Raw genomic sequence first — 27,230 nt, 5'->3', positions numbered from 1 at the left:
GGCATCCTTTCCATTACACAATTCTTAGGTTCATTTGTATGGGCCAAGTGAAATACTACTCATTTCTGGATACAGGTAGTGCTTCCAAACACTACAGTACAGTAGAAGCATATCTTCCTCTGACTGTCTTTTTCAAGCCCCTACATGGCTGAAAAATACTTTTTTCCTCAGGATCTTGTTTGTAAACTATGTGGCACTATTTTCATGAAGTGATACATGCTGGAAATACAACACAGCCCAGAGGAAGCAGTCTAGGAGGTTCTTGGAGTGTGTGGAAGATAGCTTCCTGACTCAGCTGGTTACTGAGCCTACTGGAGGGGTGCCCCGCTAGACCTGCTGTTCATGAACAGAGAAGGACTGGTGGGAGATGTGGTTGGAGCTGTCTTGGCAGAGTGACCATGCAATGGTAGAGTTCTCTATTCTGAAGTAGAAGTATTCTGAACTATTCTATTTTCCTCCTGAAGTCAGGAGGGAGGTCAGTAAAACTGCTACCTTGGACTTCCAGAGGGCAGGACACTGGTAGGGAGGGTCCCTTGGGAGTCGGTCCTGAAGGGCAGAGGGGTCCAGGAAGGCTGGATGCTCCTCAAGAAGGAAGTCTTCAAGGTGCAGGAGCAGGCTGTTCTGTGTGTCATAAGATGAGCTGGTGGGGAAGAAGGCTTGCATGGCTGAACAGGGAACTTTTGCTGAGTCTTCGGGAGAAAAAGTTTATGTCTGGGAAGAAGGGACAGGCAAGTTGGGGAGAGTACAAGGAAGTTGCCAGCATTTGCAGGGAGAAAATCAGAAAGGCTAAAGCCTAGCATGAGCTCAACCTAGCACCTGTGGTTAAAAAGAGTTTTTTCCTGAGTATATTAACAGTAAGAGGAGGGCCAAGGACAACCTCCATCCATCCTTCACTGGATGCAGTGGGGAACATGACTACTGAGGGTAAGGAAAAGGCTGAGGTTCTCAATGCCTTCTTTACATCTGTCTTTACTAAGTCAGACCACTTATCCTTGGGGTACTCAGCCTTCTGACTTGGAAATCTGGGACGGGCAGCAGAATAAATCCCCCACGATTTAGGTGGAAACAGACCTGCTACTCCTTGCTTACAGGTCTGTCAGCCTGACCTCAGTACCAGGACAGGCGTCGGAACAGGTCATCTTGAATACAGTCACACGGCATATGCAGGATAACCTGGGAATCAGGTGCAGTCAGCATGGGTTTATGAAAGGCACGTCCTGCCTGACATTGAATACTGTGTTCAGCTTTGGGGCCCTCACTACAAGGAAGACATCGAGGCCATGGAGCATGTCCAGAGGACTACGAAGCTGGTGAACGGCTGGGAGCACAAGTCCTGTGAGGAGCAGCTGAGGGAACTGGGGTTGTTTAGTCTGGAGAAGAGGATGTTCAGGGGAGGCCTTATTGATCTCTACAACTGCCTGAAAGGAGGAAGGTGTGGGCAGCTGGGGGTCGGCCTCTTCTTGCAGATAACCAGTGGTAGTAATAGAAGGAATGGCCTCAAGTTGTGCCAGGGGAGGTTTATGTTGGAAATTAGGAGAAATTTCTTAGGAAGAGCAGTCAGGCATTGGAACAGGCTCCTCAGGGAGGTGGTGGAGTCACTGTCCCTGGGGATGTTTAAGGAAAGGTTGGATGTGGTGCTTAGGGGCATGGTTTAGTGGGTGACATTAGTGGTAGGGTGATGGTTGAACCAGATGATCTTGAAGGTCTTTTCCAACCATAATGATTCTATGATTCTGTAAGTGAAAACTGTTTCCGCTGGCTTTTATATTGGATCAACAGCCAGAGATTAAAAGAATTTTGTCCTTGGTTGGACAGGTACATGGAAAAATTAAACGATGCCTGTCACATGCTGCAAAACTTGCACAGTAGTATTTTTAGTGCAGATGAACCAGAAATAATGTCTTGAATTGGGTATTACTTTGCTACAAATTTTTGTGTTAGTTGGAAGCTAGTAATACTGAAGCTATATAGAATTACTTGGTCCATTTTCAAGGAACTTCATATTTGCATGTACGTGTGTGTATAGATAGACATAATCATGTATATGAATACATATCCACTTATATATCGTTCAGATGTTAATATGAGTGTGTATATATAATTCACACATAGTATACCATTCTGTGCCAAAGGGAGGCATATGTATAAGGTTTTTTGGCTGCTTTTCTTGAAGCAGCCAGTCACATGTAAGTCACTCTGCTACACATAAAGAGTAACGTTGCCTATCATTTGCATAGATTTATTTCACAGTCTGTCTTGGAGAAGAGTAGGCAATAGTTTGCTGAATGATTATGAAAAAAAAAAAAAGGAAAATAAGTTTTAACTTTAGTAGTTACACTTAACTTATAACTTTTCAAATACTCAATACATAATGCCTTTTCTTTAACCTTAGTGTCATTATACAAGGTTATATGAAGCATAACTAATTACAATGAATTTTTTGGCAAGGTTTTTATGGAGAGCTTCTTTGGTCTTTTCATCTTTTTTTTTTTTTTCCCCAATAACCAACATTGACAAGAATTCGAAAGAGCATATTAGTCAAAGTAGCTCTTTTTAACCTCTTTTTTTTTGGTGGTGACTGGTTTGGTACTACAGGTTTTAGTGTGTTGAACTTTTCCTTCACCAAAGTTTTGCTCTTTTGATGTCTGTTTTCCCTTTATGATTAGGATACAAAGCAAAAACGGAAAACAGAATGTACCGTTATCCACAGCAACTGTGTCTATGGTCCATAGTGTCCCAGAACTGAAAGTGAGCTCTGAGGTAAGTACTGTCATGCTTTCCTTTAATCATACCTTTCATTGTAGCTCCACTGTTGAGAAGCTTAGTTATAGGAGCTTCTTCAATGTTGTGTATCTTTATATAAAATATTTGGCTTCCTTTTGAAGAGAAATTTGGTGATGAACATCCGTAGCCCAGGGTTTACCCTAATGTAGACTGATTGTATCAGGTTTTACAGTGGTTTTTTTAGGGCTGTGCAGTGAAAAGATGGCACTTCTGCGATAGTAGGTAGAAAACTTATAACTTTAATATTTCTGTGTTGAAGAATGGACAGTTGGCAGAAAATTGAACATATTTCAGATAGTGGAAACAAAGTTTGCAAAGTCTTTAATCAGGGTGAACACACGTTTAACTGAAATTAATCCTTGAATACAGTCAAGATAGTTTGTTTACAGTTTACCTCTATTTTAAATTTATTTCATTACTTTTCAAATATTTCATTTAGATGAGTTACCAAAATATTCATGTCAAATTATTTAGAGGAAAAAGTGTGTTTATTTTTACGATGGGCATCCCATTCATCTTTCTTACCAACATGATGCGGACTCTTTTGTGGTGTTTTTACTTTTTATGTTGTTGGCTTTTTTTATCTTGTAACTCTTCAAAGCATGCCAATGAGAATAAATATGTAGATACAAGCAGCTAGAAGCCATCCCCATTGTAGAGGAGTGTTTCAAAGGGCACTTTGTGCTTGACCCCTGCTTCTTTAGAATGCTCCACTTTTATGTTTAGTTGTCTGGTGGCTAGTACTGCGACTTGCCATTAGAAGTGACTAAAGTGAACATAGAGCTTAATGCATTACTTTGAAAGTTTCAAAAAAAAAAAAAAATCAAACTTACAAGAAAATGCTTTTTAATCAATGCCTTGCTAGAACTACATGATTAAAATATTTGAAGATACATATACTTTAGGTTTAGAGTTACGGTATCTGTCATTAGCACCTTCAGTTTAAACCTCAACCTAATGTTGTCAACAGCATTATACTTAATGGATATTATGTTTGGCTATTCTTTAACAAAAAATTTTCAGAACTAATGATGAACATGTTTTACCCCAAAGCTGCTAGTCTTAAGAATCTTGGCCTTAAATGAATTTGGTGATTACTTATTATATATAGAAAGCTAGTTATTGAGTTAATCAATTTTAAAAGTTGTTAGTATCATATAGGTTAGTATAGACCTTTGGAATATTATTTTTATAGGAAAAATTGCAGACATGGCTGTGATCATTTATGTTGAAGCATTATTTCTTTTGTAGTTAGCTTGTAGCAACACTTCTTCTCAAGTTCACAATGTACAGACATTTTTATTTCTTCAAAATTAAGCTTAGCCTGTGAATATTTCATTTTAGCAAGCTGAACAATTAGGAAGAGAAGATCAACAGCGACTACACCGAAATCGAAAATTAGTGCTTATGGTTGATTTGGACCAAACATTGATCCATACTACTGAACAGCACTGTCAACAAATGTCCAATAAGGTATGTATTTGGTATCCGAAGAATAACAGAAAATTAAAAATATCTTCTGAAATACATTCCTTTCCCCCAACCCCCATTTAAATTGACAGCTTTTTCTTCCATTAATGTGTCACTTTTCACTTTTCCATTCTAGTTGCATAAAGCAAAAAAATATTAAGGTAGCTATTTTTAATCTCAGCTTTCCTTCCTGTACAGCTCAGACTGAATACCTAGTAATAAGACTTTTTTTTTTGTTCTTCCAAGTGTGAGATGTATATAGTGAATTATCATCAGAAGCCCCTTTCTGGGTAATTCTGTGTTTTAGTAGGTCTGTCAGTTCTCCCTGAATGTGTATTAATGCTTTTTTTTCTTCCATGTGTTTTGTTTGCTTGCTTTCTTGGGTGTTGCTGTTTAATTTCATTAAACACCTATCATTGAATCGATAGGGGCTCTTACTGTTTATAGTATTTCCAATGTGGAACTTTAAAGCAAGAAGCATGTTGGAATGTGTCTTCAGTGTCTTGTACAGAAAGATGCCAATCCAAATTCCAATTCAGTGTTATGCAACCTGCGGTTGCTTCGTTCATTTCTTTTCTCCTGTCATTCTCTCGTGTCCAGTAAGTTCAGCACGTATTCATACCTGCTAGCAAAACCAAACTGTAAATGTACTTAAATGTAATTGATATGAAAGAGAATAGTGAGTATTCAGTTTGATAGCTCAGAACCCTTGGGTATTTGAAAGGTTGGGCCTTTATATATACAAGTGCTTGGTTTTAAGAAAAGCATTTTTAAAAAGATGTTGAGATTTTATCTGAGACTTTTTCTGCAAAGTTCCTCCCTGGTTTGCTACCTAATGGTATAATTTCATAGATGTAGTATTTGTCATCCAACTAAGTCTTTCCGGAGCTCTAAATTTAATTTAATTAATCTGAGTGAAGTCCATGCAGTAGTACAAATTAAAGTGAGATTGTGAACTTTCTGAGAAATTTTTCAAGGTACATTTTTGAGATTGATGTGGTATAACTAAAACTTATAAATGAAAGTTATTTTGATCATAAACATTTCAACAGTGCAGCTTCCTGAATTTGCAAAACTTTATATTGGACTGCTTTGCCCAGAGCAAAAATGTGGTTTGGATTTTTTTTATTCACATAATCTTTGTGGCAGAAACTTGCTTTAGCCTAATCAAACAGAATAAAAGTAGTAGAAGTCATGAGAGGGGGACACTTCTGTGATGTTGGCATTTTTGTTTGGTATTTTGATTATATTAAACATGCCTTTTCTTTTAGGGAATATTTCATTTCCAGTTAGGTCGAGGTGAGCCTATGTTACATACTCGTTTGCGTCCACACTGCAAGGAATTCCTGGAAAAAATTGCCAAGCTGTATGAATTGCATGTTTTTACATTTGGCAGCAGACTTTATGCACATACAATTGCAGGTGAGTAGTATATTATATTCATCAGTAGCTCAGTAGTCTGCCTTTTATACTCATACAATTCATTGTCTTCCAGTGTTTGTTTTCAAGTATTTGTTCTTTGGTTTTGTGAAAACACTTCCTAAATAGTCTGTCTCTAAGCAGAATTCTTGTCTTGGAATTTAGGCACTACGCATGTATGGCCAATAATAGTTTGTTTTTGTTTTTTTTTTTAACCAGACATGCTTTTTATTACTTCCCTGATTAGTTAGGGACAGACTGTAGCACGACAATTACTGCCTTACTGTCTTCCTATTGAATTAAGTAAGATATTTTGTTGATGGAATTTAATAATTATATGCAACATTACTTATCTTAGAAATCTAAAACTACAGTTCTGTGTTGAGATTTTTATGGAACTATCTCCTTCAGGGGAGAGGGGGAGCAGGGGAGAAACCTACTGTTTCCCTTCACTAGAGGAAGCTTGCTCTGTATCAAGTTAAAGAAGTTTTGTTTGTGTCCTGGAGTTGTGATGCACTTAATAGAGGGCTAAGGGAGGGATCTAAAGGTATTTTCATGTATTCTCAAAAACTCACGTTTTCTCCTTGTAACTGAAAATTTCCACTTAAATTCTAAAGTTTATAGCAGTAATAGTCTATGGTGTGGATCATTGCATGAAATGTTTTGCTCTTCCAACATACATAAAAGCAATCTACCCTGTTACACAAGTGTATGGATCAAGGTAATGTTAGGGGTGTGACCACATTTAAACTTTTTTTTTTTTTTTTTAAAAAAAGAACTTTATCTTTATTCTTCTTGATAGAACATCATTTTCACCTCAGATTTCTCTTTATTAACAGCCTGTAACTCAGACAGTATGATTAACAATGTTTTTAGGTTGTGGCTCTGCGTGTCAACCTATACTTGCTGCTCTTCAATTTCACCTAGCTCACCCTACCCATCTACTTCAGTTGTCTTTAACATCTTTTTTTTTTTGTGTGTCATTTTGCCATGAGTGCTGTGAGCAATACTATCACAATGAAAAATAGCCATTTGGCAAGAAAGCAAACTTTCAAAATAGAGCTAACTATCCTAGTTAGCTTGTCTTAGGTCTTAGTAAGGAATTGTCTAATTAGATAATTCTTCATGCATGTTAAATATGCCAATATAAGAAAATGCTTATAATAACAAATATAAGAGATTGTTATAGTCAGAAAGTGATTCCTATTTGTGGTCCCCAACTAGTTCTCCTTCTCAAAACAAAGTTCAGGAGAGTCATGTCCTCTCCTGCCCATCCAAGTGAATGTTTCTGTTATTCAATATTGACTGAGTTGTTTGAAGTTCTTCCTAAAGCTTTGTCATTCTCACTGATGGATTATGTGTTGTGTACTGCTAATGCACAGCACTGTTGCACCTTAGTGTCTTCCTTAATGTGGAGTGTGGTTATTTCTTTTAGCAAAATTGGACTTAGTTTTTCTTTTATAATAGATCTAAATACCTGATATTAAGAAAGCGGATGGCCGATCTTCTTGAAATGGACTTGCTTGGCAAAATTTGCCTGTGGCCTAAAGTCTGAAGATGCATACCACATATGCTTCAGACTCAGGAAAAAGAATGAAGTGTAGAGATAAGAAAGCACTTACTATTAACTAATGATTGCTGTTCTCTGAATGTGTGATTTGGTTCTGTTTGCTTATTCTAATCTCTGAGCTAAAGTTTTGTTTATCCTACAGTCCCCATGCTTTACTGCGTGACAGGTCTCTTTGAGGGCATCATACTTGACCTGCACCATCTGCTTCATAGAGGAAGTAGCTAAAATATGAGCACGCTAGGCTATTGCAGCTTCCTGACATCTCCAGGCTTCTGCATGCTTTCATGAAGTTGTCTAACCTCATCAGAAGCATTTGAAACACAAGTGGATTACTTTTTTTGCAGTGATAATGATACTTTCTGCTGAAATATGATGGTATGGAGATACAGTTAATACATCCTTGGGTCCATGTGCTCGGTCACCTGCATAACCAAGATGCAGTGAGAGAAATATATATATGTTAATACATATGCAGACCACCTGATGGCAGTATTGGTTAAATGATTTCTCATAGGAAGTTGTAGGCTTGATATTTTACCATTACCCCCATGCTACATAAAGGAAGGACTTGTAACAAAATGCCAGGAATCTTTTTGTGAGGTCCATACTTGTTTTCTCAGCAATTCTATATACAGTCTGTTTTTCTGTGAAATCTGTGAACTCTGAGCTACTGCTTCCATGTCCTGGAATGCTTTTCCCTCATTTTTAAACTAGATGACGTCAAATCAGTCCTTTTCTACTACCCCCATTGACTCCTGTCAGCTGTTAAGTGGGGTTAGCAGATATTTGTAAATACGATTTATCTGAAGAAGTCATTTATCATAAGCCCTTTCTTAATTTGACGTACTTGCAAAGTGGTATCTTGAACATCCATGAAACTTCTGGATTTTCAAATCCAGAAGTTCCTGTAGTATTTCTCTTCTCTATGATTATTTTGACCAATTTAATTTTTTCTTCTGCATATGAGAAGTTAATTATCTTTTAATAATGGCATCAGCAGCATGTAAAAGTTTATGCCATTGAATTTTGGGTTCTGTGTTGACTTCACCCCAATGCCCTAATGGGTGGCTAAACTACACTACAAGTGCTCCCCGCCACCTCCAGCAAAGGAAGAGGGGGAGAAAATCTGTTTAAAAAGAGGGTTCAAGGGTTGAGATGAGGACAGGGAGATCACTCACAAATTACTGTCATGGGCATACCACTCCACATAAGGAGACTTAATATAATTTATTGTGTATTGCTAAAAGACTAGAGCAGTAAGAAACTAAAAGCAAATTAAAAACACCTTTGCCCCCACTCACCTGCTTTTAGCTCTCCCCCCCAGTAGCGCAGAGGAGCAAGATCTGAATAGCAGACAGTCCATAGTGCTACATGATCTGAAGATCTCAAATGCTGTTGAAAGATCAACAGTTCCTTCCTTGTTCTAACATAGGACCTAAACAGAACTGAAAGTGACTAGTTTCTTCAAAAGTTCTAAATAAGATGATTTTTTTAAAAAGGCTTCTTCAGATTTGTATTGGATCTTAGTGTTACATCACTTCTATTTGGAATTACTGTTCATCTCAACCTTTCTCTAAGATTTGATACTTCCCCAGAATGAGCTACTTAATTTTGAAATTGTCTTGTATGTTGGGATTTGTTTATTTTTAACTTGTTTACAAGTCTGGTTTTCTGAGGTTTATACAAAATGCAGCTTGATAAGTCTGTATATACAGTCTGAGGTACTCCAAAACAAACAATTGGGAGGAATAGTCTTTGCTAGGTAAGTCTACTGAATAGTCCCAAGTAATATGGTAGTCACGGGATAATGACAGGGTCTTCAATTTGTTTTCAGGAAACCTGAGACTATTTAAAAGCACACTTCCTCTATTTATCAGAATAAGTAGAAGGTGTCAGTTTTGATTTGAAACAGCAAGTTTTGACCAATCATTTTGACTTCTACAAAAGTTTTTATTCTTCTAAGCATGCTTACAAACTGTGAAATTAATTAACATTTATCCTTCTACTGGAATGAGTCGAGCAAACTGATGCTTCTCCAATTAAATAAAATTCAGAACTGACACTAAAGCAGCAGGCTGTGACTATAATTTTATTTTAGGATGTGGTGGTGGGAAAAGGATAGTAATAAATGAAATGAAGTTAATAGCACATCTTGGAAACATTTCTGCTATTTCTGTGTATTTGATAACGTTTTATCTTTCCCAAGTCATAGAAATTTGCAGCAAAATGCCCCCACAAAAAAAGTGGCATCTAAAAACTTTTTTGACAGTCTGTATTAACATTTCTTAAAGAAAAACACCAATACTTTGCAAAGTATTATCCATTTGAAACTTGCAGCTTTAATAATAAAGGTTAACACCCAGTATGCTGTCATCAAATTCTAAATCTTTTCACACTAAAATGTTGAAAGACTTGTATTTTAAGGGTGCTAGTCTTTCATAATGGGGGTTTCCCAGTTCTTTTTGTTACTGAAAGCAGTATAGCTTTTTTTCTAAATAAAGAACTTAAGTCTTAGTTATTGTTTTATCTTAGAGGGCATGTCCACATCTACTTATTTTTAATCTAAAGTTTTTATTTCTTCAGACTTGTGTTTTAATTGGCTTATGATTGCAAATAGAAGTTAATACTTTAAATGACAGTATATGATCTAGCCACTAGGCATCATTTGCTCTTGCATAGAATAGCCAGTGTAGCCCATTTAGAGATTTAAAGCAGATATTAACATTCTATTGGGGGGAAAAAAAAAAAGTGTGATAAATGAAATGTTATTTGCCATTTCCATGAAACATGAAAACATTAACATTTGTGTCTATTGATTTGATTTGTTAAGCAACATCCAAAAGAAAACAATTTAAGACATTTAAAGAAGTTATTTACAAGACCAGTACTATCTTTTCATATTGGTATTCAAATATCTTGGTTTTGAAAGACCCACCTCTTTTAAGATGGGCTTAGATGTTTGTGGGTCTCTGGTTACGCATATCCTCAGTGTATTTTCAGTGAATTGGGAGGTGAGGGGAGGCAGAGGAATTACTACATTTGGCAAGTCTTTACTAAAGCCAACCTGGATAGCTCTAGAACACTATTTCATCTGTAATCCGTAGCAGTAAGAAGGGCTTCTGTGTTTGGAATTTCTTATTCAATTTCCATTTTTTTAAACAGTTTTTGCTAAACAACACTGCAGTTAAATGCCTCATTTTGGTTCTGCCATTTAATCAGTACCTTCCAGTCCACTTTACTGTAGGGACTCTCTCTGTATTCAGATAATTAGCAGAAGAGAATCTGGCTGGGGAGAACAGCAACTTGTATGACAGCTAATGTAGTTTGTCAAAATATCTGTGTTTACGGCAATAAATCTTTGTAGCTAATTCTCTCAATTCATTATGCCTAGGTACTGCAAGGGTCTCACTACAGGGGATGATTCTACGAGTTTGCAGCAATTCTTAAGCATAGTCGGGTGAGTTAAGGTTGAACCTCTGTCCTTAACTCGGAATTTTCTTGCTTTTATGGGTTTTAAGTTATTCCAATTCCACAGTAATATTAAATACATACAGGATCAACCTTGCAGAAGTGACTACTTTTTTTTATTATTATTTTTCATTTATACCTTCTGTTTCTGAAGACCCAACTTAACATACCCCTTGGGAGCTGGACTTCTAAAAAGGAGTTGGATGTGTGTGGAAAATCTCAAAGCTCCCTGAAAGAAAATGTGGGTCCCTAGAGTCAGTAGTCATTCTGAACTCTGCTTCTGGCTATAAGATGGCCACCATTTAATAAAATAAAATAAAAACTTAAAAATTGTTCCTAAGTAAGTATTGACTGCCTTGTATTTTTCATAAGAATAGAGAGAAGTTAATGCTTGCTTCAGAGTAAATTTGGTGAAATTACAGATCCCAGTTAGCATGCAATTATGTAGCTGTGACATCTGTTCGTGAAGATAAACTTCATTATTTGAGGACAGGTTCAGAAGCATGTGCATGTGTGTTTGTACACCTAAGTCACCATTCTCCTAAATAATGGTATTTTACTTTACTTTAAAGTCTGCTAGCACAGCTTCTCTTGTTTCTTTTTTCCTTTTTTTTTTTTTTTTTAAGAGTATAGTCAGACAAGTAACTGCAACCAAGCCTAAATATTTCAAAGAATTCTGAGATATATTCATTATATGTGAATGTATTAAAGTAGCATTAGAGGTACAACTTAAAACCTACAAATGCTAGAGCTCCAGCTAAAACCATCCCTTAACTTGCCCATTGTGCTTCAGTATTGCAGCACACTGCCAAATCTTGTGAGACTTCTCTGCAGTCCCTAGGCATAATGAGCTAGGGAGAGCATTTAGCTTTAAAGACGAGCAAAAAAACTACTCTTGAGGTCTAAATGTAAGTTACAAAAAGAGTGTGTATCTATCACCTGCTGTATCTTTCAGCCTAATCTGTTTGGATGTCACAAATTAGTTATTTTCACATCAAATTTGTTGCTACATTGAAAGAAAATGAAATGAGATTTTTAAAATGAATCCCACTGCATTAGTGGGAATATATGATGCACTGTATTTACCTTTTACTCTCTATATAATCTCTTACCTTAAAATTGTCTGATTGTTAAACTGCCTTTGCACAGATTAAAATAGGTGAATTATATAGAACAGTTACAAAGGAACAAGTGTCTTGAGTATTGACCTTGTGCCATCTTCTTCCAAAAGGATTTCTGGACCCTGAAAAGAAACTATTTTCCCATCGGATATTGTCAAGGGATGAATGTATTGATCCATTTTCTAAAACTGGGAATCTTAGGTACGTATATGGGTCTTATGTTTTAAACATAACATAACAAAGAGAGAATACTGTCAGTTTAATTAAATTTACTCCCTCTGTACTTAGCTCGTTTATAGTGCTTCCTTATCTGCCTCTTAAATATCAACACTGCCTCAGTAAAACCAAGATGTTATGCTTTGCAGCATTTCATCTATTTAATGTATTCTCTGGCACTGGAACAACAAGTATGTGAAGCAATTGCATGTTATTTTTCACTTAGTTTTTATTCTTGTAATAACTATATTGCCATTTTATTGCTTGTAGACTTGTGTAATGACTTGTATATTGCATGTTTTTAATTACCTCAATTCTCAGTTTGATGTTAGTTCAAACATGCATATCTAGTTTTTTGGCTTTAAAATATGGTGTACATTCTGTTCTGCAGTGGTGTTTTCTTGTTTGTTACTTCCTTTGAAATTAGGTCATCTAGAGCCTTTGAATTCATACTCTAGTCTAAACTCAGGTTCTAATCATAGATCGTTATTATCTTTATTATAGGATAAAGACTTTTTTCTAAAAGACAAATATTTATTTCATGAAGCTAGATTAAAAACAGTTGTGTGCTCCTCATCAGACTGTAGCAGATGAGAAGCTTCTTTCTTTTCTTGCTATGTTTTTTCATATGCATTTATATATCTTGGTCACTACTCCTTGTGGTTGATATAAATATTAGTAACTTCTTGCTTCTTTTGTCATGGATTGAATGGCTCTACTCTTTTAAAACTGTTCTTGTCTTTTTTCTACTTATATAGATAGTGTATTATTTGTGTGATAGTTGGCTTGGGGCTGTTTGTCAATGTAAACTGTGAAAACTAGACTGAAATGTAACATTTCGCTCTTGCTCAAGCTTGTTGGTTCTTGCTTCTGGCCTTTGGGATAAGGGTTTAAAAACAGCTGTTTTTATTAACTTTAATTAGCTTGACTATTGTATTTTGATGTCTGTAATTTTAATATAGGTGATTTGTTTTGATAGGTTCGTATATCTGCACATCCTGCAGACATACACATAATAAACCAAAATCTCAGCAATAGTTATTTTAAGCAATGGTATTTATTTCTAAACTGTATTAATTTTATCAACTATTTTGTCTCTTAGAGATCTCTTCCCATGTGGGGATTCCATGGTTTGTATCATTGATGACAGAGAGGACGTTTGGAAGTTTGCACCCAATTTGATAACCGTGAAGAAATACGTATACTTTCAGGGGATAGGAGATATTAATGCACCTCCTGGATCAAGAGAAATTCAAGTGAAGAAGAAAAGTAATTAAACAATTTGTAAATTTTATTTTTTTTTCCACTTTCCAAACATGATTAGTGTAAGTCATTGTGGTGGTCTTCATAGTGTCACTGTTTCACTCAGGTGAATAACTGTAGGCTTATTGTTGTTGACAGACTGAGTACTCGTGCAGCACATATGCAAACAGCTCAGTAGAACTGGACTATTGTTAATAGCTTTCCTCTTGGTGGGGCATTGCAGCTAAAGTGGAGTTTTGGCAGTACTATTTTGGATGTTGGCAATAGTATCATAGACAAAGTTGAATTAGCATTTCTTCTGGGGGGAAAATGTATTTGAAAGGTGAAGTCTAAGAAATAACTGCTTTTTGACCAGTTTAGCCAAGTTTTTGTGTGTTTTGTTTAATATTATACCATTTTTCATCGTTGAACTAGAAATATCCAGTATGGAAATAATAATAATGTAATGCAGCTGAATCAAGGCGTGGAACTTCTGTCCTTGATGGGTATCATTATTTAAAGGGCAGGGACACACAGAAAAGAGGGACAAAGTGGGATGACTTCATCCAACATTCCTGATGAATATATGAGTGCAACTGTTTGGATGTCTGCAGCTTCTTTAATTATCTCTGTCTTCAGACATCTGATGAAGACATCGTAAAACTACTTTTCTGTTTTGAGTTCATTATACCTTACTTGCATTCCATCAGAACCTCAAATGAACTTTGAGCAAGCAGTATCTTTGTCTAGCTAAAATATTACATCTTTTCAGCTCTAAAAATGCAGTTATTTTGGTTATGAAAACAGGAAATGATGAAAGCCATGGAGTTCTTGTAGCTGAGGTTCTAGACCAGGGCCATCTCAAGTGAATTCTGCCCTTTTTTTGTTGTTTGTTTTTATCCCCTCTGCAGTAGTTTGATTTCCCGTGAAATGTAGTCCAAAGTCATGCTACAAGAACATGTCTTCAATGTTTGCAAGGTTGAAAAATGATTTATGACCTCTGTGATTAATAATAATAATAATCTGCTTAAATAGCTACCTTACAAAGGTGAAGTTTGTTAGGCTTGCTGGTTCTAGTAATAATTGATACATGAAATACCTTAAGAGCTTTGAGTAGTTGTCAGTTGTTATTACTGAGCGTAGCAAAGTCTTAACTTTGTGTGTCAACTGTATGTTTAAGGCAGAAGGAAAATTTAAATAAAAGCTTAGTCAAGATTAAAAAAAAAAACTGAGAAAATATGTATGTCCTTTTTTTGTCTTAGTAAACCACTCTACTAAACCAGAGGCACAGGATTCAACAGTGACATCAGCAAAAGATGCTGAAGAAGTGAAGAATGTTACATGTATAGAAGAACAAAGCAATGGTCTCAAGAAAGCTACAAAGGATGCTTGCACTGCAAATGGAAATACTTCTGTAAGCAGTGAAACATCTGTGTTAGATTTGAGTTCTTGTGATAAAGTGAATGCCCGGGACTCCTTAAATGATAGCACTGATCACAAAACAGACTGTGAGGTCACTAACAATTTGTCAAGTACGAAGGAATCTACGAATTTTTCTGAAGAAGTTGATAGGACAGTGTTAGAAAAACAGCAAACCCAAGAGAAAACAACAAGTGATTTAGACTTTGAACTCTCTAGTGACAGTGAAAGTGATGGTGGATTGGATACCAGAAAGTCGCCCATTTCTGTATCAGATAGTGAGAACGAGGAAAAGAGAAGTTGGAAGAAATCCAAACAACCTCTGCAGGATGAAAATGTACAGCAAGGAAGTTGCCCTGATGCAAGTGAGAAAAAGGATGGTCAGGTGAACCACTCTGGGGACACACAATCTCTACCTAGTGAAAATATTCATGACAAAACTGATCTTGAAGCACAAGAAGAAAGTGAACAGGAAAGCATTTCTGATTTAGGAAATGGGTGTGCAGACAAGAAAGAAGCAGAAACAGAGTCTCAGAATAGTGAACAGTCTGGAATTACAATGGGTGAGTCCTTAGACCAGAGTATGGAGGAAGAGGAGGAGGAGGATGATACCGATGATGATGATCATTTAATATACCTCGAAGAGATCCTTGTGCGGGTTCACACCGATTATTATACCAAGTATGATAAATACCTGAAAAAAGAGATTGAGGAAATTCCAGACATCAGAAAAATAGTACCAGAGCTGAAAAGTAAAGTTTTGGCAGATGTGACCATAATATTTAGTGGACTATACCCAACAAACTTCCCTATTGAGAAAACACGGGAACACTACCATGCTACAGCACTTGGAGCTAAAATTGTGAAGAATCTAGTACTAAGTGCTGATGATCCTGACAAAGCAACACATCTCATTGCAGCAAGGACAGGTAAGTAAATGAGACACAGGTTTTCCATCAGCTTTTTTCCTGTGAGAATCCATTCATGCTGTATGCTCTTTTTTGTGTAAGCTACAGACTTTAATGTAAGTGATTAAATTTTAAATTAAAGAATAGATCTTAAGTTGGCTTAAAAATTATTGAAAGGCTTTTTTTTTTTTTTTTTTTTTGCTGCTTTTTGACCAAGTGTGACTATTAATTGTTGAAGGGCAGACCATCTAAATTATCTCTGTAGCATTTCTATTCTTGGTTAAGAATTGTTGAAATCAGGATCTTGACTGTTATGTACACTGTATAAAGCTACAAACTTTTATCTGTCACAAATATTAGTGGTCTTGCTATAGTGTTATAGAGGTGATTTCTTTCTTAGTTTCTCAGATTTCACCTCTAATGATTCAGTTTTGTATGGAATACAATTTATCTTGAGTCAGGGATCTGATTATATCCTGTCACTCTCTGTATCATAGAATCATTAGGGTTGGAAAACACCCTCAAGATCATCTGGTCCAACCATCCCCCTACTACCAATGTCACCCACTAAACCATGTCCCAAAGCACCACATCCAACCTTTCCTTAAACATCCCCAGGGACAGTGATTCCACCACCTCCCTCGGCAACCCGTTCCAATGCCTGACTGCTCTTTCTGAGAAGAAATTTCTCCTAGTTTCCAACCTGAACTTTCTCTGGCACAACTTGAGGCCATTCCCTCTACTCCTGTCATTGGTTATCTGTAAGAAGAGGTTGATCCCCAGCTGCCCACACCTTCCTTTCAGGTAGTTGTAGAGAGCAAAATGCTCTGTTCCCCTGAGCCTCCTCTTCTCCAGACTAAACACCCCCATTTCTCTCAGCCGCTCCTCACAGGACTTGTGTTCCAGCCCCTTTACGAGCTCCGTAGTCCTTCTCTGGACATGCTCCAGGGCCTCGATGTTCTTCTTGTAGTGAGGGGCCCAAAGCCGAACACAGTACTCAAGGTGTGGCTTCACTAGAGCAGAGTACAGGGGAGCGATCACCTCCCTGGTCCTGCTGTCCACACTGTTTCTGATACAAGCCAGGATGCTGTTGGCAACCTGGGCAACCTGGGCAAACTGCCAGCTCATGTTCAGGCAAGCATCATTCAGCACCCCCAAATCCCTCTTCTCTGCACAGCTTTCCAGCCACTCTCCCCCAAGCCTGTAGCATTGCACGGGGTTGGTGTGACCAAAGTGCAGGACCCAGCACTTAGCCATGTTGAATCTCATCCCATTGGCCCCTGCCCATCGACCCAACCTGTCCAGGTCCCTCTTCAGGGCCTTCCTACCCTCCAGCAGAGCGACACTTCCCCACAGCTTGGTATCATCTGCAAACTTGCTGAGGGTGCATTCAATTCCCTCATCCAAATCATCAATAAAGATATTAAAGAGGATGGGCACCAACACTGATGCTTGGGGAACACCACCGGTGACGGTTGCCACCTGGATTTCACTCCATTCACCACCACTCTCTGGGTCCGGCCACCCAGCCAGTTTTTAACCCAGCAAAGAGTATATCTGTCCAAGCCATGGGCTGCCAGCTTCTCCAGGAGAATACTGTGGGAGACCATGTCAAAGGCTTTGCTGACATCTAGGTAGGCTACATCAACAGCCTTTCCCTCATCCACCAGGAGGGTCACCCAGTCATAGAAGATGAGGTTGGTCAGGCAGCACTTGCCTTTCATAAACCCATGCTGGCTGGACAGGTTAGGGTTGGGGAGCACCATGTGTATGTACGAACACATCCTAGCTTGTAATTTTAAACAAATTCCTCACTGCCTTGAACATTTGTAGTGAATTGTTCACTGATATAGATCTTAGTATAAAATTTGTTTTAACTTTAGATTTTGATTGTATTCATGTTTTACAGTATTTGAATCTAGTTCATTAATATGTGGAAAACTATTTTCAGTGCTGTTTTGAATAATAAATGAGTTGTGGCATTGCTCATATTTTTTCCAACTGTTTCACCAAGACCCAGACTCTTGTTCGGGATATTAACGTAACGTTGGTCTTGCACCTGAAACTTAACACTGGAAAATCCATTCAAATATTGCAAGCTTTTAAATTAAAACTAAAAATCATCAGAATACTGCTATTCTTGAGTTGTGGGTGTGAAAAAACTTTATTGTCAGTATTTAGAAGCTGATCTGTGTCTTTTGTAAGAAAATACAAAATAAGTAACTGGGCAGTTTTTTCTGCCTAATGAGAAAGACCATTGTCAATTTTCATTGGCACTCTGTAATTATTTCTGTAACAATGGCAGTGAAATAGGAATATTTAGAGTGAAAAAGCTATGTTCTTTGATTCACTTTCCTTGTAAGATTTTCATGGATTGCATGTGGTTTTGGTTTTGCAAGGGAGTGGTTTGTTTTGTTTCAACTGAAGACCTCTGAGACATTTGGTTAGATTGGAATAATTTTGCTGTATCATTCTAATTTCATGAGAGAATCTCTGATGTTCAATCAGAGATTTTAAGGATGTGAATTGTCCTGTCACAGCTGGATTTGTGATAATTCAACTGTCAACATGACAGCGATTCTTGTGGTGTTAGGAGGTAAATTCTGCAAGTCTGTCATTGCACGTAAGCCACACGGATGTTAAATTTCTGGCTCCCATGGTAAACACGTGATGCACTGCTTGATGTCAAGTTGCTTGTGAAAGGGTGGAAGTTTGGGGTTTCATTCACAAATAAACTGTTCTGGTACTGAAACCAGAACAGTTGTGGGGCCAATCCTACCCCATCAGTATGGTGCTTCGCTGTCAGTAGGGTGCTTCTGGATGGCAACACTAAGAATGGCAGACTTAGGACTCAGACCAAGTAAGTTAACTTACAAGATTACTGTTCATTAGTTGCGCTGTAGCAAAATGACGTGTTCCTCATGTGCAGCAGCTGTGGGGGGTGAATAGTGCTAGCTTTTGAATTTCAAAGAAAATTTGACTTCCTTTCGTTTCCTTTGCTAATGTGAAAAGAGAGCATCCCCTCAGACTTGGAGGGATGGGGGAGAAGGTCCGCCACCCCCCCCCCCCCCCACCAAGTGAACACATCATAGCTTGGTGTATGGAATGGACAGTTAATTAGTACCATTTGGGATTGTGTTTGCAGCATCTTTGCAGCCTATAGCAATAAATAATTTAAATTTCTTTTAGTGTGTTGGTGTGCATAGAAACTTGTCTGTTTCTATGCAGACAGGCACTTAGTTTTTCTGCAGATACAGATGCATTGAATTCTAAAATAAAGAAATCCTTGTTCTTAGAGAAAAGTAAAATTTTAATTTTCATTGTATAGGGGGGAAATACTATTTCCCTGGAATACTTAGATTTAAGAAAGCTGTTCAAATGATGAGTGACTGAGAAAAGGCTACCATGTAATCCTTCCTGCTCTACCCATATGGCATTTCATTTTTTGGAACATCTGTACTTTGCTTTAAGCAACAGCAAACCACGCTGAATGATGATGTATTTTAGCCATATACACACTTGACCAAACAGTTGCCACAATATTTCATAAACCTTGTTAGATTCCTTCCCAAACTAATGAAAGATACTGTAGTTGGTTGTGTTTTTGTGTACGTGTGTTTGTTTTTACTACATTTTTGCTCTTGGAGAGCAAAGATAAAGTTGTTCAGGTCGTTCAAAAATTTTTCTACTTGGATAGAAGGGTAAAGTTTTCAGTCAAGACCATCGATTTTTCTATTATTTTTTAAAGTATTTCATTCTGTGTCTTTTCGCATACTTTGAAAGCTATGTGGGTATCACTGCCTTACTCTTGGTGACTTAGCATATGTCAATTTCATTAAATATCAGGTTGCTTAAAATGCCATTGCCCTATGAACTACAGCTCCCATTCTTCACCCTTATTTCTGTATTTAATGCTTATGCCAGAGTCTAGCTCTGAGATGCTGAGAGAGAAGAGAAAGCTGCCAGCTGTTAGGCTAACAAGACTTCAGGAACGCTGTCTTATGAACTGGTGCAGGAACTCACCCAACATAACAGTAATGTATCTGCAGATTTTTTTCCCGAAGAATCTTTCAAATGCTGTGCCAATAATATAAAACTAAAATCACTGCACTGCTCCACATGTGGGCACTAACCAGTGAAGAGCTGTTCCTCTCACTGGCACAGCACAGTGCAGTGTTCAGTCTGTAACTCTAGGCCTGTTCTCCTAACAGTGTATCTATCAGCACTTTGTGGTCTGTTAATCCTCATAGGGCAAAACCCTGATGTCTGTCTGGCACGTCTTAAGTCAGTGTCATTGCAAATGAACACTCTGGTTTGATCATGAATCAGGAAGGTTTATATTTTTTTAAAATAAATCTGAAGAGAAACTTCTAGCAGTCAGGTTTTCCAAGTGATGTTCAGTAATCTGGTTACAAGCTGTAACAAATCTACATTGCCTTCATGGTGTTGGAAGCAGGAGGGTCATGAGAGCAGATCTGGTCACTCCCTTCAGTGTGTTTTGGCTCATCCCAAAGCAGTCTCGAGCATGCACGCTGGATTCCTTTTGGATCAAAGTGAATTGGAAGGTGCAGCCAGAGAGCACTTGCCAGCATTCAGTCCACAGGACCAGGCAGGGTTAATTTAAAGCAAAACACCCTGAAATTGTTATGAGGCAGACATCAGTCCTTCAGCACCTGATCAGCACTGCAGATCTCTATGTTGGGCTAGGCTATTTGGTAATGAGAACGCATCCAAGTATGCAGTATAACACTTACTAGTCTTCATAAATGTACAGCCTAAATCTCATTTATCTTTGTTGCTTAAGTGCCTTCATACTTCAGAAGTGCCTTCATACTTCAGGTAAGAGAAGATAAACTGTTAGAATAAAACTGTCTCCTGAAGAACATCTGTAGAAGTTTATTTTTACATTGTTGATTTTATATACTTTTAAAGTAACAAATCGTCAAGGTTAGTAGGAGGCTTCTGGTTTTTTTTCTACCTTCTGTTTGTAAGTTCAGTAGTAGAGTTGGTCAAACCCTTGCTTCAAAATAATCTTCTGCCAATATTGTGTGTTTCCAGTTGTACCCGTACTTAGCTGTTTCATATGGCAGGGCATGTATGTCTTAACTTTTTGAAACAATTTTAGACCGGAATTTTAAGTAAAGAAAGGTGATTACAGGAGAATTGGGGGCGGGGGGGGGAGGAGGGAAGGAGGGAAGTCCAGAAAAAGGGAAAAAAAAAATCTCTAGTGATTTTTAGCTGGATGATTCAGATATTCCTACCTGTGTTGGAAGTACTGTTGTGTGGATGGATCAAAATCCTTTTTACTAGTCTAATTGTTTCTTCTTAGTAAGCGTGCTTCTGAATGGTCAAGTTGCACCAGTGAGAGGGAGAAGGCAAGGATATTCAGCATTGCAGTACTGTTTCTCCTATCCAGTTAAACTTAGTGTTCTACCAAGTCTTGCTCAAAGAACATCATATGTGTGAAGTTTTATTTTGTCAAGATGCAGAATTGGCAGGCCTCAATTAGTTTATAGTGGGGAAGGGGCTGCGTTGTTGTTGTTTTAGAAATAGAAACTAAAAGTAGCGCAATAATGTATTTATAGATGCCCGTGCACTAAGATAATATGTACAAATGAAGGAATTGCTGTGTATTTTAAATAAGATGACATTCTACTTCTAAAGGGTGGAGTTTGTTACTTATATGCTGTGTTGCTGATGGCTTCATATGGACTGTGTAGTAGCCTGCTGTGTTTAATTTTACATTCATTGTTCCCATTTGGCACTAAATAATTCATTTGTCTACTTTGAAGGTGCATCTGTCAAACAGAGGTTGAGTGAGTGGCTGGCTGTCAAGTGATAGTGTACAGACTGTGCATTAGAAAGATAGTATGGCAAATCAGTCCTAGGCTATAACAGCATTGAAGAGTCATTGCTGCTTAGACTCTGACAAATATAAATGAAGGAGTTGAAATACAAAATTTGTGTGTTACTTATTTAAAGTAGACATGTAGAGGTTTCCATACAGATTAATTTTAGTGGAATACTTCTATGATGCCAGTTCCTTGTCTAGCTTGAATGGGACAATATCATGTGTTATATAGTCTTACTTTAATCAGTTGGAATTGTTTTGGTGTTTTTTTTGTATTTTAAGTTTAGTGGCAAAAATGCTTTTTCCTAAAACAGTGTGTGCTTAAAACTGTCTTGTGTATGTATTTGGGAACACTGTTCTGTTTGACTTCGTAATAGGCACAGAAAAAGTACGACAAGCTCAGGACTGCAAAGACCTCCATGTTGTAAACCCTGACTGGCTGTGGAGCTGCCTGGAGCGCTGGGACAAGGTTGAGGAGCAGCTTTTTCCCTTGAAGGATGATTACATCAAAACACACAGGTAAATGGAAGCCTGGGGAAGTAGAGACCATGAAAATAGATTATTCATACAGTTACTTGAACCTGTTAATGCAGCTATAAAATTAGATTCTGATAAGCTCAGTATAATGTCCAATGAAAACTGTTTTTTGTTTATTTCTATGCTTAAGCTGAAGACTGTTAAAGGACTGATACGCAGTTCAGCAATTAACAGAATTAGAAGAATCCTGTGGTACTGCTAGTTTCTTCAGCAGTTGTTTTTTTAGCCATCTTCAGTTGGAGCAGTTGACTTTGCCAGTTCATCTACATGCTAATGAAGAGAATGCCACCAAGATGCAGGAGTAATAATACCAGCAAATTAAAAAAATATATAAATAAAATATACAATACACTCTCACAACATGACACATTGAACTGTTGCATATTTTTTTCTAAGGCTTGTTCAGGAGGAATGGAGGAACAGAAAGCTAGAACAGAAGAATCTAGTGCTGGGTGGAAAGTGTAAAGGTAGAAGGAAAAACTTGAAGAAAGGGAGTATAAAAGAGAGAGAGAAAGAGAGAATAAGTTTTGGGGATGACAAAATGTGTTGAAGGAGAAGGTGTTATAAATAATCAGTGAATTAGGATGTCAGCAAATAGGAGGAAGGAATAGCCAAAAACTGTATTAACATGGGAAGTCAAAAGGCTGTCAAGGGCAGTCTTCTTTAGGAAAGTGCCATGACTAAAGTAACTTCCAACAGCATATCATAGTGCCAGCCTCTGTGTCTTGGCTTGATCAGTTCAGATAGACTTGCATTAATTAATATAGCACCTTCCAAGCCTATTGGAGGACCTTCCCTTCCAGGTTTAAGCAGGAAGGGGCATAGTATATTATATTTTCTGTATTAAAACAGTATTAGTGTGATCAAATGACTGAACAGGCTAGAGATTTGCTTTCTGAGGGCAAAACATGCCTGTGTAATGTCAAATGCCAAAAAACAGCAGAAGTAGAAACATCGAAAGTAAGGTCACTTATCAAACAGGAGATTAGGTGGAAACCCAGGATCCCTAAAACTTAGTAAAAAGACATAGCTCACTTGTGGCTTGATTAGAACACTTTAAAAAAAAAAAAAAAATTGCTGTCAGTCTTTTTTTTCTTTAAATAAGACTTTGGAATGTTGATACGTGATGTGTAACTTGTCACAGAGGCCTGATTCTACTAGAAAACTTGGTGCCTGGCAGTGGACAGGAACGTGCAAGGATTGTTCTTGACGTCTAAGTGAATGTAGGACTTCCTACCTATCTAAATTTAGTCTTTTATTTTATTGAAACATGATAATTTTTTCCACTTTTGTTTCAAATTAAATATATTTTAATATCCTACTTTTTCCCTAAATCTTTAATGAGTTAGACATCTATCTTGAAGCAAGTACTTCATTAACCCAAATTGTGCAACTTTTTTGGATGAAGCTGTCTGAAATAGTAATTACTGACCAAGAGCTATAAACTAAGTGAGGGATATACTCTGAGAAAATATTTGAGTATAAATGAGTTTACTTCATCTTTCTCCTATTCTTAAACTTGCAATTGGTTGACCTTAAATATTGATTCTACATCCAGATGACTTCAGAGATGTTATACATGAAAGCCTATGTTAAAAGGTCCTGTGTGGCACTGCTAATATTTGTTACTATGTAATGTAATTTTTTCTATAGTATTGGTTTCATAGTGTATAGCACACTACTTCATCTGATTACTTTTTTTCTTTAATGCTTCAATTCGCTTCTTGTGGCACATAATCGTAATTGGATAGTTTGCCATAGTAGTTGTTTTAGTCTCCAGAAATGTTTTTACTAATGCTTCTAAAATTGTTCTAAAATGCAACAGGGTGATCAAATGTGATTTGGTATTTTAACAAATGAGTTTGGATGACTGGCAAATTAATGTATGTGTTTATTTTGTCTCAGGGCCAAGCTGAAGAGTAAATATTAAGATATGATACAATAGCATGCTCTTCTCTTTGTGATATATATGCAGGTTATTGTGCTATTCTGGTTGTGTAGTTGTTCCTACCAGGAGGCAATTTCAGTGATTTTAAAACATTTCTAAGGTACATATACTATTTTATTTTTTTTAATAATGTAAGTATGACTTTGTCTGTCTTTGCATCTTTGTTTTAATCTCAGTGAAACTTTAATGGGGGGAGAAAGGGAATGTTTCCTCAGAAATCTTCCAAAGCATTTTCTTTTTCTCCAAAATAAATAAATACCCACTTCTTATGTTCTGCTTCAATAGTCCATTTCAATTTCTAAAGCAATTTTTTTTCTGAACTTCATCCAACAGAGAAAATAGCCCTGCCACGTTTCCTGATACGCACAGCACATTTCAGACAGCTCTGTTTCACCCAACACCCATCCATCCCAAGTCTCAACCTGGTCCTGAAGTTCGACTTTATGATCCTAACACAGGAAAGCTGATCAGGAAAGGCTCTCAAACCTCTGGCCAGCCTATGTACATCCAGTCTCCAGCTCCTCCCATCACCTTACCAGTCCATGGTGAACACTCGTCCTTCAGGTACATAAAGCATAGCTAAGAGTCACGTCAACTGCATTTTCAGATGATATAGTAAATTTAAGTCATTATTTTTGCTTTTGATCATTGTCATCTTTGCTTAAGTTTTTTGTTTTCTAAAAAGAGTGGACTGTTCAAATAATTAGCAAAAGGAAATGAGTGAAACTGAATGAGTGAAAGCTGCAGTGAAATTGGGGTCATAGAATTCCAGATGCTTTTTGTGCTTCACATAGGTGTGAGTAGAAACTTAAAATAAAAAATAAAATAAAATAAATGTAGTGTGTAACTTGTGTGCTCAAAAAGAATATTAGAATAACTCAAATCTAAAGTGAGGCATCCTCATTTTTAACAAGTTTTTGTATACTGGACTTGTTTGTGTTTTGTCTAAAATATATCTGATAGCATTTGGCTTGCGTTTGTAAAATTTTCCTCTTGACTAATAATTTCTTCAGTTGTGGCATTAGTCCTGTTTTGTTTTGAGGAATGTAAGTAGTGATGGAACAGGAGTGTAGCTAATAGTATTTTAAAAAGACCATATTATTGGGTACTAGTTAGTAATCCTTAGACCGTTAAATCAAACAGGTGGAGGCCTGCTTTTTGAAGTGTGAGGCTAGCATCTGGACTTTGTCAAAACTCATGGATTTGGTTAAGCCACAAAGGCAATGGATGCATAAAATACGTAAAATTCATTCTTAAGTACCTGTCTAAGACACCCAATTTTCTGGAATACTCAGTGTTCTTAGCAAGTCTTGTGGAATCCAATGGTACCAAAGTATCCAGCTGTAGGCCAAGCAGTTTTTGTAAACCTTGATTAAAATTCTTTTGTACAATGTAATCAGAATAACAGTTACTATCAAACAGTTTGTCAATCTGCTACAAAAATACAAATTGTAATCATAAATGCAAACTTCCTATCCTATCTCCTGCTTTTGAGGTGTTTCACTTGAAAATATTTTGTGTATTGTCATAGCTTGTTATATTTCCACTTTCTTGTTGCTAAATTATTTTGGCATACTTGTGTTTTTTTTCAGTTTTCAAGTTTTTGTAGATTTTTACTTATTTCAGCTTCATTGTTTCTGTCAACACAGGAGTTTAAGTCTCTTGTTTGTGATGGTGTCGTTTTCAGTTCTTTTTAACTGTCTTTAAAGTCTGTTTTTTTCCCATTCATTTAACATGGCATAGTGAAACATTTTAAATAGTCAAGATGTAAGATGTATCCAGAGAAGCAAAAGCTTTTGTTTTTTTTTGTTTGTCAGATCTTGTGGAAAGAGGGGTCTAGAAATACTGCCAAGAACAACTATCACGACGGTTGTATACACACAACCTGAGATGCTTCAGCATGATCGTTTATGTTGATCTTAATCATTCAATGCTTTAAAAAGTATAGTTCTTGATGCTTTTTCTACATTTGTCCATCAACAACTTGATGAGTAGTTGTGTCCATGACTAAACCTTTATTCTTTAATGCAGAGGTTTTTCATTTAATCATTTTATGGAAATGGAGAGAAACAGAATTGTAGAATCATATAATGGTTTGGTTTGGAAGGGACCTTAAAGATCAGCTGTCATCTTAACCAAGTTTTTTCAAAGACCCAGATAGGTTGTGGGGGTGGAATGAGATTGTATCTCCTTCCCACGCCCTTATTTAATTTCATTTCAGCATTTTTGACTGCTAGTGCTTGAGGCTGACATGGCTTAATTAAAGGAAGTGGATCAAGTTAGTCACTACTGTAACTTTACCACAAAACTAAGCAGCTATAAGAAAGATTAGTGTTAAGATGTATGCTGGGGGGGAAAAAAAAAAGGAAATAAACACCACAGTATTTTCATAATGTCCTGGTGATTTAGTTCTAGTGATAAAATTACTGTCTTGTAAACACTGATCCCTGAATTAGGGCATGTCTGTGTTGCTCAGCGCAGTTCATCTATCTTCGATTATGACTATAAGAAATACCTTGATAAAAGCTGAGAGGAGAGAATCACCAAATGCTACTTTAAGTACTTTTAATATATAGAATGTACAATACAGGCCAAACACCAAGGCTGTAAGTAACAGAAGGCTGTATGAACAGCTATACTGTGTTTTAACTGAGTGAAAGCTGAAGCAGAAGTACGGTATCATCACCTTTCTTTTTGAATACATCAATGCTAATTTAAAAAAAAAAAAAAAGAAAGCTTCAGATGCAATTTAATACTTGACTTCAGAAAATACTACTGTAGTGCAGCAATTTCTTGGTAAAGGGCAATGTGTTTTGTGTCCTTACAGACTTAATGTGTTAGTATGTTCACATCCGACAGAAATATGTGAGTATTTGTAATTAAGCTATTGAATTTAAGCACAGATAAAATTGTTTTCACTTGCAGCTGCTACTGTTGTGAGGGAGTAGTTAAAGCCTGCAATGATGTTTTTTGTTAATTTCTAAAGATCTTATCAGATTCTGAATTCTGGACAATGGGTAACAAGGCTGCTCTGATGTGCAACAAAACCACCGAGGAGTTAGTAGCCGTGTACAGTATAGCAGTGATACTTAATCATATTCCCTATTCTTCAAGAATAGACCTCCTTATGCTTAAAAGATAACCTGTTACAAGGCTACTTACTGAAAAGTGCTATGAGTTATCTGAAAGCAATTTCATAAATCTTTCAATTCTCGCTTTTTCTATTTGGATTTTAATATTCTTGTTTTAAGTTTAATTCTGAAAAGAAACTAATCTG

General features: G+C 37.0%; 1 protein-coding gene across 1 annotated transcript in view; it reads left to right on the top strand.

Annotated features, from left to right (window-relative positions):
- CTDP1 (CTD phosphatase subunit 1) overlaps positions 1–27,230 on the top strand; it is an 85,730-nt gene that overhangs the window by 14,761 nt on the left and 43,739 nt on the right. Inside the window, exons 3-10 of the mRNA XM_084282804.1 lie at positions 2,667–2,760; positions 4,129–4,257; positions 5,526–5,676; positions 11,943–12,033; positions 13,151–13,317; positions 14,553–15,638; positions 21,846–21,987; positions 24,287–24,517. Coding sequence (XP_084138930.1) covers positions 2,667–2,760; positions 4,129–4,257; positions 5,526–5,676; positions 11,943–12,033; positions 13,151–13,317; positions 14,553–15,638; positions 21,846–21,987; positions 24,287–24,517 — 2,091 coding nt within the window. The remainder of the gene's footprint in view (positions 1–2,666; positions 2,761–4,128; positions 4,258–5,525; positions 5,677–11,942; positions 12,034–13,150; positions 13,318–14,552; positions 15,639–21,845; positions 21,988–24,286; positions 24,518–27,230) is intronic.

Source organism: Netta rufina, assembly GCF_964035555.1.
Source record: "Netta rufina genome assembly, chromosome: 2".
Classification (NCBI taxonomy): Eukaryota; Metazoa; Chordata; class Aves; order Anseriformes; family Anatidae; genus Netta; species Netta rufina.
The sequence above is the reverse complement of the archived record's forward strand: the minus strand, read 5'-3'. Positions and strand labels throughout refer to the sequence as shown.